Source organism: Nelumbo nucifera, chromosome 5 (genome assembly GCF_055504915.1).
Source record: "Nelumbo nucifera cultivar China Antique chromosome 5, China Antique-T2T, whole genome shotgun sequence".
In the NCBI taxonomy this organism is placed as follows: Eukaryota; Viridiplantae; Streptophyta; class Magnoliopsida; order Proteales; family Nelumbonaceae; genus Nelumbo; species Nelumbo nucifera.
This window is the reverse complement of record NC_142653.1, coordinates 13,209,275-13,227,573: the sequence shown is the minus strand read 5'-3', so window position 1 is coordinate 13,227,573 and position 18,299 is coordinate 13,209,275. Positions and strand designations below refer to the sequence as shown.

The following is an 18,299-nucleotide window of genomic DNA, read 5'->3' as shown; positions in this document are numbered from 1 at the left end:
AACATTGCTTATATGTGTTTGGTAAATAATGCCATTTTGAATAAGTTCAAAATTTTGACTTTTTTTTTTCAAGCACTTTTTGAAAATGCTCTTATTGTGTTATTGGGTTATCTTGGCCCACCACATAATTTTTAAAATGCCTATACTAGTTCTATTTTTTTTCCTTTTTCTAGTAATCATACTACCCAATGTTTTTAAATTGACGCTGACCCGAACAATCAGACCGTTCGGCCCGAGAACCGTCCAAGCAACCGGTTCCAACATGGTAGCAGAAGTTCATATTTCATAGCTACTGAGTGACCACCCCATGTAGGGGTTTCAATGGACTAGTTTTGGGTTGGACTTGTTCAAATTAAAATAAATTTTGATGGATTAGATGGACCAATAAGACATTGAATTGGACCAGTCCAGTTCAAAGTATTTATTGGATTGGATTGGACCTAGTCGATTCATGATGGTTTATATTGGATTGGCTCATATTGAACTAATATCCAGTCCATTGATACAAGATAGAATACAAGTGTCAATGAACCCATTTTCGGTTGGACTCTGTCCCAATCAAAATCAATTTGGACAGATTGGATGGACCAATAAGATATTTTGAATTGGGCCAGTCGAGTTTAAAGTATTTATTGGATTGGATTGGACCTGGTCCATTTGTAATGGATTTATATTGGATTTGGTCGGATTGAACCAATATTTGGTCCACTAATAGAAGATAAGAACACAAGTATCAATAGACCAAGTTTGGGTTGGAACCACTTTGAACTAGGAATGGCAACAGGGCGGGGCAGGGACGGGGCCGTCCCCGCTAACGGGGACAAGGTTATCCCCATCCCCATCCCCATAGGGATCCCCATTCCCCGTGATTTTTTATAATGTTAACCATTTTGTTTTTATTTTTTTATTTAAAAAATAAAAATAAATATCAGAAAAGATTCAAACATATTCAACCATATTTTTAAAAATATTAATATATAGATGTATGTGTACATATATACATATATAACGTATGCATACAAATATACATATATATTAGTGGGGATCCCACGGGGCGGGAGTGCACTCCTTGTCCTTGCCCCGTCCCCGCTAATGGGGTGAAATTTTCCCCATCCCTATCCCTGCGGGGGGAAAATCATCCCCATCCCCGCTCCATTCGGGGTAGACCCCCATGGGAATCGGGAAAATGGAAAAAATTATCATTCCTAATTTGAACATATTGAATGGTACAGACATTGAGTTGGACTGGTCCAAAATACTCATTGGATTGGTTTGGACCTAGTCCATCTATAATGGACTAATTCTACACCATATCAGATTGGACCAAATCTGATCCAATTGACACCCCTATCACATGCTGCCACTTCGGTAATGTTTGGTTCACTGCTTTAGGCCTCATTCTATTAATTCTAACTCATTCTAGGCAAAGCCGAAAATGAATAACATTAGAGTGTTTGGTTACAAAATTCTTGCCCAAAGCCACATTGTTTTTAAAATGAAAAATCAGCCTTATAGCATAAAACTGACTAGCCTTGCATGAAAAAATCATGCCCCATCTTGCTCATTTCATTCTTTGAGGAAACTCTACCTATAAAACTATTGCCATAGATGTTTACTTTTACGAAAGCAATTTTATAAAAGTCCTTTTACAAAAGTACTTTTATTTGAAAGCACTTTTATGAAAGCACTTTTACAAAAGCACTTTTGTGGAAGGACTTTTATGAAAGCACTTTTATGAAAGTACTTTTATAAAAGCAATAGAAGCACTTTTACGAAAGTACAAAAGCACTTTTAGGAAAGTATTTTTATAAAAAGCATTTTTACGAAACTACTTTTATAAAAGCACTTTTACGAAAGTACTTTTACAAAACATCTATGCCAATTGGTAAACATTGACTATTGGAGACCTAGGCTGACGGTTTGTGAATACCGGCACAATTTTTTTTTTTAAAGAATGAAAATGAGCAACATAGGACACCTGTCAGTCTGAAAAGAATTCATTTTTAGGAAAAAAGTGTTTGGTTCATAGCAATATTTTCTCATTCTGCCTATTTTTATCCATTCTTTTCCATTTTAGAATTTCATCTTGGATAAGAATGAAAAAGAATGATAATTGAACTAAACATGTCATTCATTTGTCTTATTGTGCAGTGTTGCATTAAAACATCATAATTTCATGATTTAAATTCAGGCATTGTAACTCAGCCTATTAGAACGAAATACCAACCAGAGCTGGAGAAGAACAAAGATGTTGCCGCTGTCATTATACTTGACTGCCTCCTTCATCTCCTTTAAGGCCCCATTTGGTTTGTGGTAATAGGGGTCTGGGTGGAATCAGATTCGGAATGGGCTATTATGATTCCCACTGTTTAGTTGGGTGGAATTGAAATCTCATTCTCATTCCTAATGGAAGGGCGTTCTCCATTTGAGGGAATGGTCATTCCCTTCTCCTCCCTTGGAAATGAGATCCCATTCGTGTTGATTTCAATTCTCATTTCCATTCTTATTTGAATCAAAAGCTTATGAGAATAGATCATTCCGATTTCGATTCCAATTCCGACTTTAAATCAAACGGACCCAAATTTCTATACATACTACAACAGAGATGATATCATCGACTTCCGTTAGCTTTTTCTTGCAACCGCATTACCTTGCTTTTGCTTCTCCCCTAAGCTCTCCTTATTTTCTTTCAATTTTTAGATAAAAATATTTCAATAGAAAACAAGCCAAAAAAAAATCTTTCTCTAATATCAGCTCTCTCTTTCTCTCTGAGATCGTGTCTCAGACTCTCAATCCCTACCCTATCTCTCAATATCTTTTTTTTCCTCTGTTAACAATCTAAAAAAATCATTATTTTTTATTAAACCATAAACTGCTGCCCGGGTCGAACTGTTTAGCGGTTCAACCATCGAGATCAGGAACCATAAGGGTAATTTTGATATTTTATACAACTTAAAAGGTCGTCTGATGCATACATGACCATTTTCTGTCCAATTTTTCTGATAGAAAGTTAATGAAGGAGGATATTTGACATGAATTGGGATTTGATTTGCTCCTCACAGAGCGCACCTCACAGCCCAACCCCACCGTGTATTGGGAATCTCCTCATGAATAATAATACAAAGTATAGGAAGTATTCCTGATGTGCAACTGGGACATGTTGTGATGTTGGTGTGAGAATCACTCTGTGAAGAGCATATCTGAACTCATTTGACACATATGAAAGCTGAGTCCGGATCTACACTTCACATCAACCTCACAGCATGCATCAGCCACACATCAGGAACATCTCCCTTACTTGTATGTTATTATTTATGGGAGATGTTCCCAATACATGTGGGATGCGGCTGTGAGGCCAGCGTGAGGAATGCTGTGACGAGAAGATCCCAATTCATGAAAGCTTGGAGATTTGAAACTTTTAATAGTGTAGTCAGTAATGTGGCACACCTCCCATAGTTCAGGGCCTTTTTGAAGTTTACTCACTGTTAGATGGGGCTCGGATCTGCTACCCACAGGCTGTTCCCACATCGCCACAGGGCTTTACAGCTGCTCATTGCTACTATCTCCATTGTCATTCATAGGGAGATGTTCCTAATACAGGGCGATGATGGTCTATGGGAGTAGGAACGTGGGAGCAATTTGTGAATAGCAATCCGAACTTCCAAAGTGATTAGATGGTCCTAGGTGTTAGTTTTTTTGTTCATATGGCGTCTTTATTTTAAAGAAAATGCAAGTTGGGATATTTAAACCCTAATCAACTGCTTTAAAAATTAAAGAACTAACCATCTATACACTACATCTATATATACTAAATTTAAGAATAAAAGACTTAAACCTCCCCTAGTATTTCATTTAAATACTGAAACATCCCCTCATTTTTTAAAATAGACTCAAACCTCCCTTCTCAAAAGATGTCAGTAGACAAAAACCTCCCATCCATCAATTCTCTATCCATGTCTACTAGAACGTGATGTCATGTGCACTTTTAAGTTTTTTATTCCTATTTTGCCCTCCATTACTTCTTCGCACATTTGATTGTCATATATGAAAAAATAAAAATAAAAATAAGAAAACACCTCCTTTCACCGAGTAAGGAAGACAACGTCCAATTCACCACTGCAATGGTGTTTCAAAGTGATATGAAACAAAAGACCATCAGAGATGGCCAATGGATCAGATAAAGATCAAGAGATTCGAGTTGTAGTTCTTTGAGGGTGTTATTTAGAGCAGCTCTTACCCTATCTGGCGACAAGTCAGTGGACTCAGAGCACCATAGCTTTGATGTGATTAAGAGGTGCTTTCTCTCCACGCCTGCTTGTATGGCCTTCTTGAGTGCATACCCAACCTCTTCTTGAACTCCATACTCCAAAGCCGTGTCCATGTGTCTATAACCAGTTTCAACAATTGCAGTGAACACAGAAGCTTCAGAACCAGAACTCCCAGTGTTGCCCCACCGCAGGTATGGCGTGAGCCGTGTGACCGCTCAGGCGCTCAGTAGTCAAAATTATTGGGTCATAACTTGTTTAATGAACGTGGCTTGTGCCATACTGCCATCTCCTCTCAGTCTCTCACAATTTACTTTCCTTCTCTGATCTGTGATTTGGTTAATTGACTCCAAATCCAATGTTTGGAACGCAGGTTAATTTTTTCCTTTCAGGAACCGTATTTCGTTGATTTGGTCATTTTGATCACAAGATGAGCATTGGTTTTCAAAAAGAAAGAAAAACGCCCTTGAGTGAGTTGTTATTACTTATTAGATCTCCATTAGCGGCAATTGGATACAGCAGTGATATGAACAACAATCAAATTCACTGTTCCGAGGTTGAAGCTGATTTTTTTTTAATTAATTACATGTCAAAGTCTTTTACTCTAAATTGATTGTTGTCAGAAACTTCAGGAGAGGTTTTTGTATTTTACCCTAGGGAAGGTCTAAATCCAATTTAAAAAGCGAGGGTAAGTGTTTAGGTGAAATACCAGGGGAGGTTCAAGTTTTTTACCCTAAATTTAACTATTAACAGTTTTGTTAATTACTATTTTTTTGCTAATAATTTACTTTTCATTATTTTTAAATGGACTTTAAATTAATTAAAGTTATCTTTAAAATTAATACACTTCCATTAATCAGGGCCTGTACTGTATACGGCATCCATATGCTGCATGGGCCGATGTCTAACAAGTAACAACTACTAAAGCAGAATCATACACATTTTTTTTATGAATAACAAAATCATACACATTAGTGAACACCATATTTATGGTGCCTTGTTGCCTAAAACGGAGAGCCCATTTTAAGTTTCTACCCTGGAACACAGGTACAGTTTTTAGGTTACCCTGTCCGTCTAGGGGATCCCGACTCTGATGATGGTTCTCATTACAGAGGAACCTAAGGTTAAAAGTTTCTTCTGAACAAGAAGAATAAAGATAAATGCAGACCTGATTGAGAAAGGGCTTCAAATGGGGCTGCAAACAACCATATGTGGACTGGAGCATACCCCCTACCATGCGCATAAGCGCATCAGATCATCTGTCGCGAATCTGTTATAGCTTGCATTCTCAAGTTTAATGCTTGCAGGATCACCTCCAGAAAAATGAAGATGTGGAAACTTGCCACCAGAGTCACCACAGGGAAGAGTAAATATAACTCTGAAATTGTGGTTTCTTGACTTGATTTGGGGATGGATGCCATCGAAAAAATATTTTTGCCTCAAACTCTCATTTTGCCGGCAACACTCCAGCAAATAAAATGATCTTAATTTTTAGACCCAGGCAGAAAAAAGAATCCAATCAGACTTTTCCTTCATACTGGAAATTCAGTTTGTAATCATGTTGCAAAGTTGCCAGTGTGCTTCTACAAGGACCCTCTGCAAAACAATGAGCAAGAGAATAGTAAGCTCCAGCTTGAGTAGTTTTTGTCAGAGCTAATCTTCTATCCTGATCACATCAACAGTACTAACCTCCCAATACTGTGTGAAGTTGTTGAAGATCATCGGCAGAGCATGCATCTATTAAAGCATAAACACCCGGTCTCAGAGCCTCATCTATTTCCCTGCAAATTAGGAAACAGAACTTGTTCATTGTAGTGCGATGCTTAAAATTCCAGCTGAATAAATAGACGGTGGGGGAGGGGACAGAGAATACACAGGTAAGAAAAGTATAAGCTAACAATCTATAAGATTCACAGATAATGGCAGAACCACCTTCTAATGCCCGTTTTAAAGGGTCCATATCCTGAATAAATCCATATGTAATTTGACAGAAATAGGAAAGAGTACCGTCCAAGGACATCCTTTTGCTGTCTTATCTGCAAAGGTTGAATAAAGAGAAGATAAAAACAGGATAAAATTAATAATTAATTAATTAGTCTAGAAGTGTGAGAAAATTATAGTAAGGCAACACAATACTGATTACAGAAATGCTGAAATTTGAGAAATAATGCAAAGTGATGATCCTAAAATATCCATCCTTTGTCCTCGTGAAATATAAATGGTTTTGTATTTCAAAACTAGATAAGGTAATCTATATTTTTTACAAGTAAATGTGATTACACTAAAAAGAGATAAGGTAATATATTTGATGCAAGATAGAAATAAATAAAATGCTTTACATCAATATGGACATAAGATGTTAAACATACATGGCAAGAGGTATCATTCCATGGTGATTTTTAATTTTAGTGGTAAAAAAAAACCGACTGCTAGAACAACATATCCATTTCTTTTGCAGTGCAAACACTTTGGCATGTTACCAAGTCCATTGTTCCATAGATTGGTTTCTTAAAAATTCCAAGTACTAGGATATTTTGCAATGCATTTTGTACAAGCTAACAATGTAATATAGTTTTCCCCAGAAACAAATGAGGCATCAGAATGCCATTGATGATGCTTAATAAAAGGAGAGGCATGTTACATTGCCAAATGGCTAGTTTCTAACACCACAAACCTCTTTGATCAAAAAAAAAAAAAAAAGAGAACACAAACCTCTTCATAAATCCTCCGAAGAAAACTTGCACACTTTACTCCCTCTTCAACTTCCCAAGCAAAATAACCTTTGCTGGCTACTAAATCAGTATCCACTGTCTCCAGACAACGAAGGAGAACAAAAACTGAATCTTCAAGCAGAGCGATACACCGTTCTGACTCACTATAGAATAATTACAGAAAGTAGGAAGACATTAGTGCTAAATGAATCAGAAAACAAAGGGAAGGGCACCACAAACTAAATGCCTACATACATGTGAAACAAAACAATAAATAGGTATTTCATTGTCTGGTGGAAGTGTGGAAGCCTAACATGACAGAAGGAACAAATGAATATCAGAAATTGATTGTGTGCAAAGTTTTTTCCGAGTGTTTTTTTATGCATCCCTACTTTTATCTGCAAAGAATAAAATTACAGTAAAATCACCACCAGAACCCCATGCACCTTGCCACCAACATCTCACACTAAAAAGTTCCACCCAGCGCACAAAAAATTTTATAATTAATTGATAGCTCACTATTCACCTTATATCCCAGCACACAAGCAGATAAGAAAAATACCTCTAGGACAACACACACACACACACTAAAAACAGGCTTTAGAGGAGGAGGAAATTGTACACATACCCCTTGTGATGCCTAAGGACAGCACACACTAATCTGCAGCATGCAGAAAAGAGGTCTATTGAGAATTGCTGATCTACAATGTTTGAACTCATGCATGCTACATGCCTTGAATCTTGGTCACCTGAGCCTTGGGAAGTTCTAAGCTCATGGAAATCTTTAAAAAGTGCTGCTGGTGTGTGCAGACATTGCGCCACATGAGAGGAATCCATTTGAAACAGTGCATGTCTTCCAGCAACCTTCGTTAGTACCTCAATGCACATAAGAATAACTGATCCTGGATCTGGATTAACATGTCCATGGTTAGAGGTAACCTTTTTATAAAAGATTAATGTACCCTGCAGGTGAAGAATTATGTTGAATAGAGCACCAACTAAGCTCTGAATATGTCTTTTAACCACACTCAAGCGCTTGCGCCCTGTCAAATAGATCTGGAGTCAGAACATGCATGTCCATTATACAGCAATGAGGAGTTGTAAAAAGATATGATTTTTATGGAGTCTCAGGGAGTGAATAGTCCTAGGGATATGAGTTCACTTCAAACATGAAATTTACAAGTTTATATTATCACAAACCTATGCTATCAAACCAAAAAAAAAATGCATAAGATAATATGCATCTGCACAAGACACATTGATCTAATTGACCATACATGCCATGCATTCAATTATCTAATCGAAATAAATCTGCGCATTATTTATATAATTTTGTCTCTGTTACATTGCTTGAAACCAAAATTTCCTGTAATTTTGTCTAGGCTAAAATTATGGTTTTAGTCAACAAAAAGTAGAACCCAGACACATAAACCAAGGTCCAACGTAGAACCTCAAATCCGTCTACCAGATAAAAACATGTTTTTGAAGAGTAAAGAAGAAATTTTATTAAAATAAAAGAAAGGTACAAGATGACACACCACACCATATTTGAAGAATAATATTCTTCAGATAAACCAAGGTTCAACATAGAACCTCAAATCCATCTACTAGATAAAAAAAAAAATTTGAGAGTAAAGAAGAAATTATGTTAAAATAAAAGGTACAATTTGACTGGGTATCAAGATAACACACCACACCATATCTGAAGAATAATAGAATAATATAATTACTAATAATAGAAAAGAAATGCAACTATTAGTAACCACCACTAACTCATATAAACCATAAGCATCTGAAACTTAAGAAGATGTAATGAACATGGTGTAAAACTGTAAAAATACAACCAAATAACACCTAGTGTTAACTAGTAGTAGCCACACAGATCGTTTCTGGATCAACAGCATGAAACTTTACTAAAGAAACCAACCAAAAGAGAACATAAGATGGTAATCATTCAGATCATCAAACAAATAACACAAACAGGAAATTGCAAAAGGCAAGTAATAAGTAAGAAGATCAAACAAACAGTATATCTTGAAAGATGAAAACATAGTTTATAGAAACTGCAAACAGATAAAGATAATATCAACCCATTTGTTGTAGAACATTTGGATGCAAATTTGTGCATAACATAACAATAGAGGGGCTGACTGGGGCACATCCCATATTAAGATAAACCAGGCACATATAAATTATTAATCAAAAACATCTTGATTTTTTAAGACGATATAAGGTATTGTATTATATAAAAAAACAAAAGTGCAAACACTTTTCCTAATTACAAGGCACTACACACTGGGGTATAATCAACATAAACAGCTTTTTTAGTTACAAAAAAGCACAGGAAGACAGCATCACTCCTACATAGCTATCCATTATTATTACAGACAGGGTATCTCCTATTTTTTCACTGGAGATGTACTTGGTTTATAATAAATGGGATGTGCCCTAATTAGCATCCTTACATCATAGCTGAAACATAACCATTATAGATGGGGGAAGGGAAACTGGCATCCATTCTAGTACTTGCTTCAAGTAAGGGGAAAAAGTGCTAGGATCTTTGGATAACTTAAAGGGTATTCGAATTCAACAATACCTGAAACAGATTCAAGAATCGAATCCAAGCAGTCAACCCCAGCCGCAACAACTGGGGAGACCTTCCCTCCATCTTGGCTTCCAGTATGTATTTCATAGATCATATTGCACCCCTCCTGCACCCCAACCAATGCTCTCTCTATAGCCTGCATAGCTGACAATAGATGCAACTCCAAAGGCTTCCTGATCAAAACTTTGAATGACATCCTTAACCTAGCTTTAAATTCGTCCAAGTTGTATGGCCCGTGACAAAGTGATGATCCCAATGGTTCCATTTGACCTTGCAGTGTCTTTGTACTTGATTCTGTATCATGTGATGCTAGAGTAGCCCTTTTGCCCTGTAATGAAATGCATCTCCCTATTGCTCTTAAGTGTATATCTACAAGCTTTGCATACACATTTCTAGATGAAGTAGGATTGGTTATGGAAAAATTATTCCCTAAAACTTCCAGATATTTTAGAATACCATCTAACCAAACAAAAGAAAATGAGTGTGGCACTTCAACCATGTCTGCAAACTCTAATAGCACAAACTGTGAAATACCAATAAAAAGGGGAGTCAAAGTTGATGACAAGGGATTGAAGTCAATGAGCAATTTTAGTCCCAGAATAGCTGAAGAAGCAATAAAAAGCTGTCTGACTAAAAATGCCACTTCAGGATTTTCACCTTTTAACAAGCCACACACCAAAGACTTCTTCAAGTGCTCTAGCTCAAATGAATCAACTGCAGTCAGAATACTAACAGCACATTCTGCATGGTCTATCTGCAACCCTTCCTCCTGGAAACTGGAGCTTTTAACATCAGAATTCTTAGTACTTTCATGGTCATCATCAGTCTCAGATGCCGATCCATCCATTCTACCAGGAAAATTCTCCTCTTGTTTGCCAGATGAATTCATGATCTCATCTCCAGATATATTGAGTGACTCCTTGAAGATTAGCGAACCAGTTAGATGGTCTATTTTGGGAAGATTATGCAAATCAGATAAGCCCTGAGGCTGTTGACCATTCTCAAAAAGCAATTTGCGCAGGCAAAAGTTCATAAAATCCTCACACACACTTATGCAAAGACTGATCTCAGACATATGACCGAGCTTCTGTATCAATGATTTTGTTTTCACAGGGCAACACTTCTCATCTATGCTGTTCAAGGAAGATGCTAGACCCCACAAAAATCCTTGGAAGCAAGAAACTGTAGAAGATAATTTATTCAAATCCGCAACACTGACACCAGCTTCTAATTTCGTGTTACAACTATTATTTTTTAGAGCATCAAGCACGCTTTTGGTTTGTTCCTTCAGAGCCTTTGCCACAAGTATCACAACCTTCCAGGTATCAAACTGTTTGGAGAAATCATCACTAGGCTCAGCTTCAATTATATTATTCTGTTCTCTAAGCAAAACAAAATTGGGTAATTTCAGTTGAGGCCTTTCGTATGTTAGGGAGCCAATTGCAAGACCAGATTGATGTTTGATTAATGTCAGAAATACATATGATGTATGATCCATCAATGAGAAGAATATATCTTTCATTTGGCTAGCCTGCTCTCCCAATAATGAATACGAGAATCCACCAATTGCAGAGACAGACTTTAAAAGCCATATAACAGAAAAGGAACTATCAAATAGTATTGAAACAAGTGAGGATTCTTGTGCTCCTATTGTCTCCTCACAAGATACCATTACTAAGTATTTCAAGGCCCTCCGGCAGGATAAGAACAACCTGAAAAGCTCATAGCAACTGTTCAGGAATAACTTTCCCTGAACATTTAATAAGCTGCAAATCACAAACCTGAAAACACAGAAAATCAACTTTATCAATGCAAAAGTTGAACAAGAGAATACAGAACACATCAAACATAATGGCTCAGAAGGTTTAACAATGAAAGAAGATACCAAACTATATATCCTAGGGTAGTTCCCTCGGTTCCATAACCATCTTTCCTTAATAATTATTCATAATTTTCACAAGAGAAGTATAAATTTCATGTTCAAGTCTAGAAAATCAACACTTTATGAGAAGAAAAAGAAAAAAGGAAAGAAAATTCAAAAAATATTGGGGCGGAACCCTTACTTTTGTTATAGGAAAGAAGAAAAGAAAAGGTGGAAGAAGATGTGGAAGAAGAAAATGTGTTGATGAGACAAAATGTTAAGTTCTTCCCTTGCTTATTGGTTCAGGTTTTGAAATTTTTGAGGGCTCAATCAAGGATCAAAATTTCGATATGATACACCCAGTATCGGGTGTATTGTATTGCATCTTTGGGGTCCCGATACCTGTTTACAGGTGTTTTCGGGGACCCATTTTTTTTAAATAATATATATATTTAAAAATGAAATTAAACACCAAAGAAATAAAAAAAATAGGGGGAATATCGTTATAAGGACCGATACACCTCTGCCAATACCCAGAGGTGTATAGATACTTTGAACCATGGGTTCAATACAGCAGTTAGCAATTTTGCGTTGATTAAACCCTAACAAAATAAGAAAATAATAAAAAGAAATTAGTATATAAACACATAAAATGAATATTCTAGTTTAATAATGTTATTTTAAAATTATAATGTTAAAAATTTAAAAATATAAAAGTATTTTATAGCCCAATGCACAAAACTACTTGGCGACTGGGCGAGGCAAGCCTCCAAGGGCGCCTTGTCACCTAGGCGTCGCCTTGACAACTATGCTTGGGAGGTCTCTTTTAATTCCTAGAAGGGGGCGGTTGAGATTTGAAGAAGGTTGGAAAGCTCTAGTACGAGTGGCCACCTTTTCTCTTTTTCTCCCATTAAGCCGGGTGCAATGAAACCCTAGTTTTTGAACTTTTTAGTACTGACCTCAGTTAGGTCCATAAAGAGTGAAAAACCCTTTTTTTTTATTTTCATTTGATTAATGGAGCAATCTAGAAGTGAAATGAAGCAAATTCCGATATCCGGGGTTGGTCCTCAGATTCCTTTTTGAGTGGAGTGACTACAATTAAATTAGATGGAACCAATTATCTAGCATGGGCAAACTTGGTGCTAAATTGGCCTCCATCCCTGTAGACTTAAATCACAAGCTTTCTGCTGTTGATGGTGAATTGTTGTCTGATAGGGGAGTGTTCCAAAGACTGCTTGGGAAGTTGTTATATCTCTGTATGACACGGCCAGATATTTCCTATGCAGCGAGTTTAGTTAGCTTATGCATTCTCCTAGAGATACACATTTAGCAGACACAGAAAGAGTTTTATGTTATTTGAAAGGCACTCCAGGAAAAGGTATCTTTTTTGCCAAACATGGACACATGAAGTTGGAAGCATACATTGATGCTGACTGAGCCGGATGTATTGATGATAGGAGATCCACCTTAGGATACTGTGCTTTGGTAGCGGGGAACATTGTCTCATGGAGGAGTAAGAACCCGTCTATAGTAGCTAGATCTTCAGCTAAAGCAGAGTACAGGGCAATGGCACATGGAGTGTCAGAATTATTGTGGTTGAGATCACTTTTGGGAGAGTTGGGTGTTGACTGTGAGAAACCAATGATGCTCTATTTTGATAATCAGGCAACTATCAACATTGCGCATAATCCCGTCCAGCATGACAGAAATAAGCACATAGAGGTCAACAGACACTTTATACGGGAAAGAGTTGCTTCAGGGGAAGTTTGCTTGCCATTCATTGCTTCAAAGGAGCAGTTAACTGATGTCTTAACGAAGGGTGTTCCAAAAGGAAAATTAACTCACTATATAAGCAAGCTGGGCATGATTGACATCTATGCTCAGCTTGAAGGGGAGTGTAGAGAGACAGGACCGAATGGGCCCTAGTACTTATTTATGCTTTAAGTAGTGTGAAAACCTTATTTAGTCCTAGGTTACAATAGAGAAGTAGGAGAAGAAGAAGAAGAAGAAGAAGGGTTCGAACAGTAGAGGAAAATCAGTCCTCTCTCTAGTTGACCCACTTGTATTTATCTCCAATAACATAGTTACAAGAAAGACCATATTGTCCCTCATAAGTGATGGGACACACAACTTAAGCTTAAACAAAACAGACCTTTCACTCTCAAATGGATAAACCCAAATGACCAAAATACCCATGTTTTGTGTACTCTAACACTCCCCCTCAAGTTGGAGAGTATATGTCATATAGTCCCAGCTTGTCACAAATATAATCTACTCCACCCCGAGACAATCCCTTTGTAAAGAGATCTGCCCACTGATTTCCTGAGCTCACATGAGATGCGGTTATCACTCCACTTATCACTTTCTCTCTCACAGAGTGACAATCAACCTCAATATGCTTAGTTCTCTCATGGAAAACTGGGTTGGAAGAGATGTGAACAGCAGCTTGGTTATCATAGTATAGTATCATGGGTTTGTCAACCGAGAACCCTATCTCTTGTAGCAAGTTCTTCAACCATACTAGTTCACATGTGGTATGAGCCATAGCTCTGTACTCAGCATCTGCACTACTCCTTGCCACCACTGTTTGTTTCCTGCTCTTCCAAGTTACAAGATTGCCACCAAGGAAGGTACAATACCCTGTAGTTGATCTCCTGTTTGATACAGAACCAGCCCAATCAGCATCTGTATACCCTACTATTTCAAGAGTCCCTCCACTTTGGTATAGCAAAGCACGACCTAGAGCACCCTTCAGGTACTTAACAATCCTTAGAACTGCTTCCCAATGAGGAATCCGAGGATGTTGCATAAACTGACTCACCATACTCACAACAAATGATATATCTAGTCAGGTAATAGTCAGATAATTCAACTTTCCCACCAACCTCTTGTATCTTCCAGGATCATCAAACTCTTCACCTACATCAACATTCAACTTGACATTAAGTTCCATAGGAGTCTCTGCTGGTTTAGCACCTAAGAGTCATGTTTCTTCAAGTAGGTCAAGAACATATTTTCTTTGACATAAGTTAATTCCATGCCTTGACCTTGCAACTTCTATTCCCAGGAAGTACTTCAGCTTACCCAAATCTTTCATATTGAAGTGGTCTTGTAGGAATTTCTTCAACCTGTCAATCCCATTACTGTCACTCCTATTTATGACAATATCATCCACATACACCACCAGCAAGATTTTCCCATCTTTTGAGTCATGGTTGAACACAGAATGGTCTACCTGACACAGTTTCATCCCAAAGTCTTTCACTACTTCACTGAACCTGCCAAACCATGCACGTGGAGATTGTTTCAGTCCATAAATTGCCTTTTTGAATCTACAAACCTTACCATCCTCCCCCTGAGCAACAAACCCTGGCGGTTACTCCATATACACTTCCTCAATGAGATCACCATGTAGGAAAGCATTTTTTATGTCAAGTTGCACAGGAGGCCAATCATACATAGCAGCTAATGAAATCAACACCCGAACTGAAGCAATTTTAGCCATAGGAGAAAATGTCTCCATATAGTCCACACCATACAGCTGAGAATAGCCCTTGGCCACTAACCTGGCCTTCAATCGCTCCACACTGCCATCTGGAAGATACTTCACTGTGTAGACCCATTTACACCCAAAAGCATGCTTACCAAGAGGAAGAGCAGTGAGTTCTCATGTGTGATTGTGTTGTAGAGTAGAGAGTTCCTCTTCCATGGCTTGCCGCCACCCTAGGGAAGTAAGGGCTTCCTAGACAGTCTTGGGAATGGAAACAGATGATAGCAATGATATAAGGTTGCAATGAGAAGCAGAAAGGTGAACAGCTGAAACATAGTGTGAAATAGGATGAGAAGTATAAGTGTGTTTACCTTTCCGCAAGGCAATAGGAAGATCAAGGTCCAAGGGAGAAGAAGCAATGACAGGATCTGTCGACGAGGGCTGAATTGGAGGAGGGGCCGGTGCTCTTCTGTGAGTAAACACTTGTCTGATTGGTGGCCTCTCAGTAGTAACTAGCACGGGAGGTGAATCTGCAACTGGAATGGGAACCACGACAAGAGGATCCGCAACAGGAACGGGAAGAGGAACTACGGGGGAAGGAGAAGAAACCACAATATCCGAGAAAAAAGGAACCGATTCAAAGAAGGTGACATCGGAGCACACAAATGACTCATGGAAGTTAGAGTTATAGCACTTATACCCTTTCTGAGTCCTTGAATAGCCAAGGAAGATACATTTAGTAGCTCGTGCATCTAACTTGTCTAAACCAGGCCCCAAGTTTTGAACAAAACAAGCACATCCAAAAACTCTTGGGGTGAGAGGAAATGAAGACAAGGTGGGAAACAACACCGAGAAGGGGTATTGACTTCCAAGGATGGCCATGGGCATCTGATTGATGAGAAAACAGGATGTGAGGACAGCATCACTCCAAAAATGCTTTGGGACATTCATATTAAGCATCAAAGACCGAGCAATTTCAAGGAGATGTCGATTTTTCCGTTCAACTACACCATTCTATTGTGAGGTGTAGGCACAAGAAGTTTGATGAATTATCCCATGGTGCTCTAAGTATTGCTAAAATGGTATTGAGGTGTACTCTTTGGCATTATCAGAGCGAAGAATTTTAATATGAACACCAAATTGGGTACGTATTTCAGTATCAAATTTTTGAAAAATAGAGAACAATTCACTACGATCTTTCATAAGATAATCCATGTCATCCTTGAAAAGTCATCAACAAAAATTACAAAATACTTATAGCCATTGTATGACATCACTTTGATCGGACCCCAGACATCAGAATGAACTAAAGAAAAAGGACTCAAGACACGACTATCAACTCTTGGACTAAAAGAGACTCTATGATCTTTCCCAAGCTAACATGACTCACAATCCAAAGATGAAAGATGACTCAAGGAAGGAACTAGCAACTTCAAAGCCTTGAGAGAATGATGACCAAATCTGCAGTGCCATTGAAGAGGAGTAAGAGACGACTGAAAAGCTACTGGAGGGTCACCACCATCAAAGTAATACAATCCACCTGCCTCATGCCCTCCACCAATCTTCATCCCCATCTTGAGATCCTGAAACACACAAGAAGAGGGAAAAAAGGTTATGGAACAATTAAGTGACTTGGTTAATCTACTAACAGACATAAGGTTAAAGGGGAACTTGGGGACATATAAAATAGATGATAAGGACAAGGAGGAGAGATCAACATCACCAACACCACAGATGGCAGATGTAGAACCATTAGAAAGAGTATGCTGACTTTCAATAACTGTGTTCTGCTGAATGGGCAAGGGTAGTTGTGTTCTGCTAAGATGTCTGAAGGAATTGCTCATATACTACACGGGATACACTCACCATCTCCTTCCCAAAAACACCAGTAGATGTGGAGGGGATCGGATCAGTTTGCTGACTTTCAAAAGCTGTAACACTACCCTTAGTCACAGCATAGTTAGCCCAAGTGTTGGGTGGACCATGTAAATCATAACAAAAATTAACCGTCTGCCCCTCTAATCCACAGTATGTACACTTCCTAGGGGCATTACTTCTTCCTTTACCACGACCTCCCCCTGAGTCCCGACCTCCACTCCGGCCACCAGCACGGTTAAACATGGAACCACCACAGTTACTTGGAAGTCCACGACCACCACCACCACCTCTATTTCCACGGCCTCCCCCTCTAGTCACCACAAAACCAGATTTGTATGAGAGAGAAGAATTCTCTATAAACTCAATAGATGTCCTCCTAAGACGGGCAAAAACTTCTTCAAGTGAGGGAAGAGCAGACCCCCCCCCCTAGTATTTGTGCTTGGATAGGCTCATATTCAGCCTTCAAACCCACCAAAAACCTTGTCACATCAAGTTGCTCACGTTGTTGTTGTTGAATCTGAACATCCTGTGTCAGAGGTTGATACACATTGAGCTCATTTCAGATAATCCTCAGACTTGCATAGTATTCCTCCAAGTTTTGACTGCCTTTCTTTAGATTAAAGTACTCTTGGTACAACTGATACACCCTAGTTGTATTGTATTGCCCGGAATACAGTCTCTTAGCATGATCCCAGATTTCTTTAGTTGTATCTAGGAACATAAAGTTCACACTAATTTTTGGTTCCATGCTATTCCACAGCCATGTCATTATTTGTGCATCTTCCTGTTCCCAGTCACTAAACCCTAGAGAATCAGAGGAGGGTTTCTCATCTCTCACATGTTTTACTTTTTTCTTGGCTTCTAAAAATACCTCCACAAATTTTGCCCACGGCACATAATTCTCACCATTCAACTTAATAGATGTCATTTGAACATTTAGGTAGTTTAGAGAAATCATAACGCATGTTTTATTGTCATTCTCATCTCCAATCGATGCCATCTTAACTAATTCACCTTACCTCACAAAGAAATCACTGCTATATGTAGAGTATTCACCTTCAAATATTCAGCACAACCTCACGCACTTCCACAAAACTTATCTTTCAGCACCACCAACTTCTTCAAATACACATTACACATCAAATACAAAAGCTGAAATCTCTCGATCATTAAATCAAACACATGTATTGCACACTACAGAACCACTCACACACCAAATACAAGAGTTGAAATCACTGTCATTAAATCAAACACCTATACTGCACACTGCAGAACCATTCACACACCAAATACAAGGGCTGAAATCACTCAGCCATTAAACCAAACACTTACACTGCACTCTGCAGAACCAACTTGTACTCAGTTGAACACTGTTCACCCGAACCTGCTCTCTTCATACCATCGAATAGAGAGCTTCCTACCAATCACCACAAACAGCCACTGCACCACAAACCGGAGGCATGAAGGCCTCCTACAGAGAAAAACGACC

The 18,299-nt window shown here is 38.3% G+C and overlaps 1 protein-coding gene across 2 annotated transcripts in view; it reads right to left on the bottom strand.

Annotated features, from left to right (window-relative positions):
* Positions 1-5,187: 5,187 nt before the first annotated feature.
* The window catches only part of LOC104605241 (Urb2/Npa2 family protein), a 32,555-nt gene continuing 19,443 nt past the window's right edge, over positions 5,188-18,299 (bottom strand). For both annotated transcript variants that reach the window (XM_088887517.1, XM_010269927.3), the window contains 6 exons: positions 9,573-11,362; positions 7,605-8,019; positions 6,978-7,140; positions 6,198-6,301; positions 5,955-6,046; positions 5,188-5,861 (listed from right to left, as the gene is read on the bottom strand). In XM_088887517.1, the coding sequence (XP_088743643.1) occupies positions 5,785-5,861; positions 5,955-6,046; positions 6,198-6,301; positions 6,978-7,140; positions 7,605-8,019; positions 9,573-11,362 (2,641 nt within the window). In that variant the 3' untranslated portion in view covers positions 5,188-5,784. The remainder of the gene's footprint in view (positions 5,862-5,954; positions 6,047-6,197; positions 6,302-6,977; positions 7,141-7,604; positions 8,020-9,572; positions 11,363-18,299) is intronic.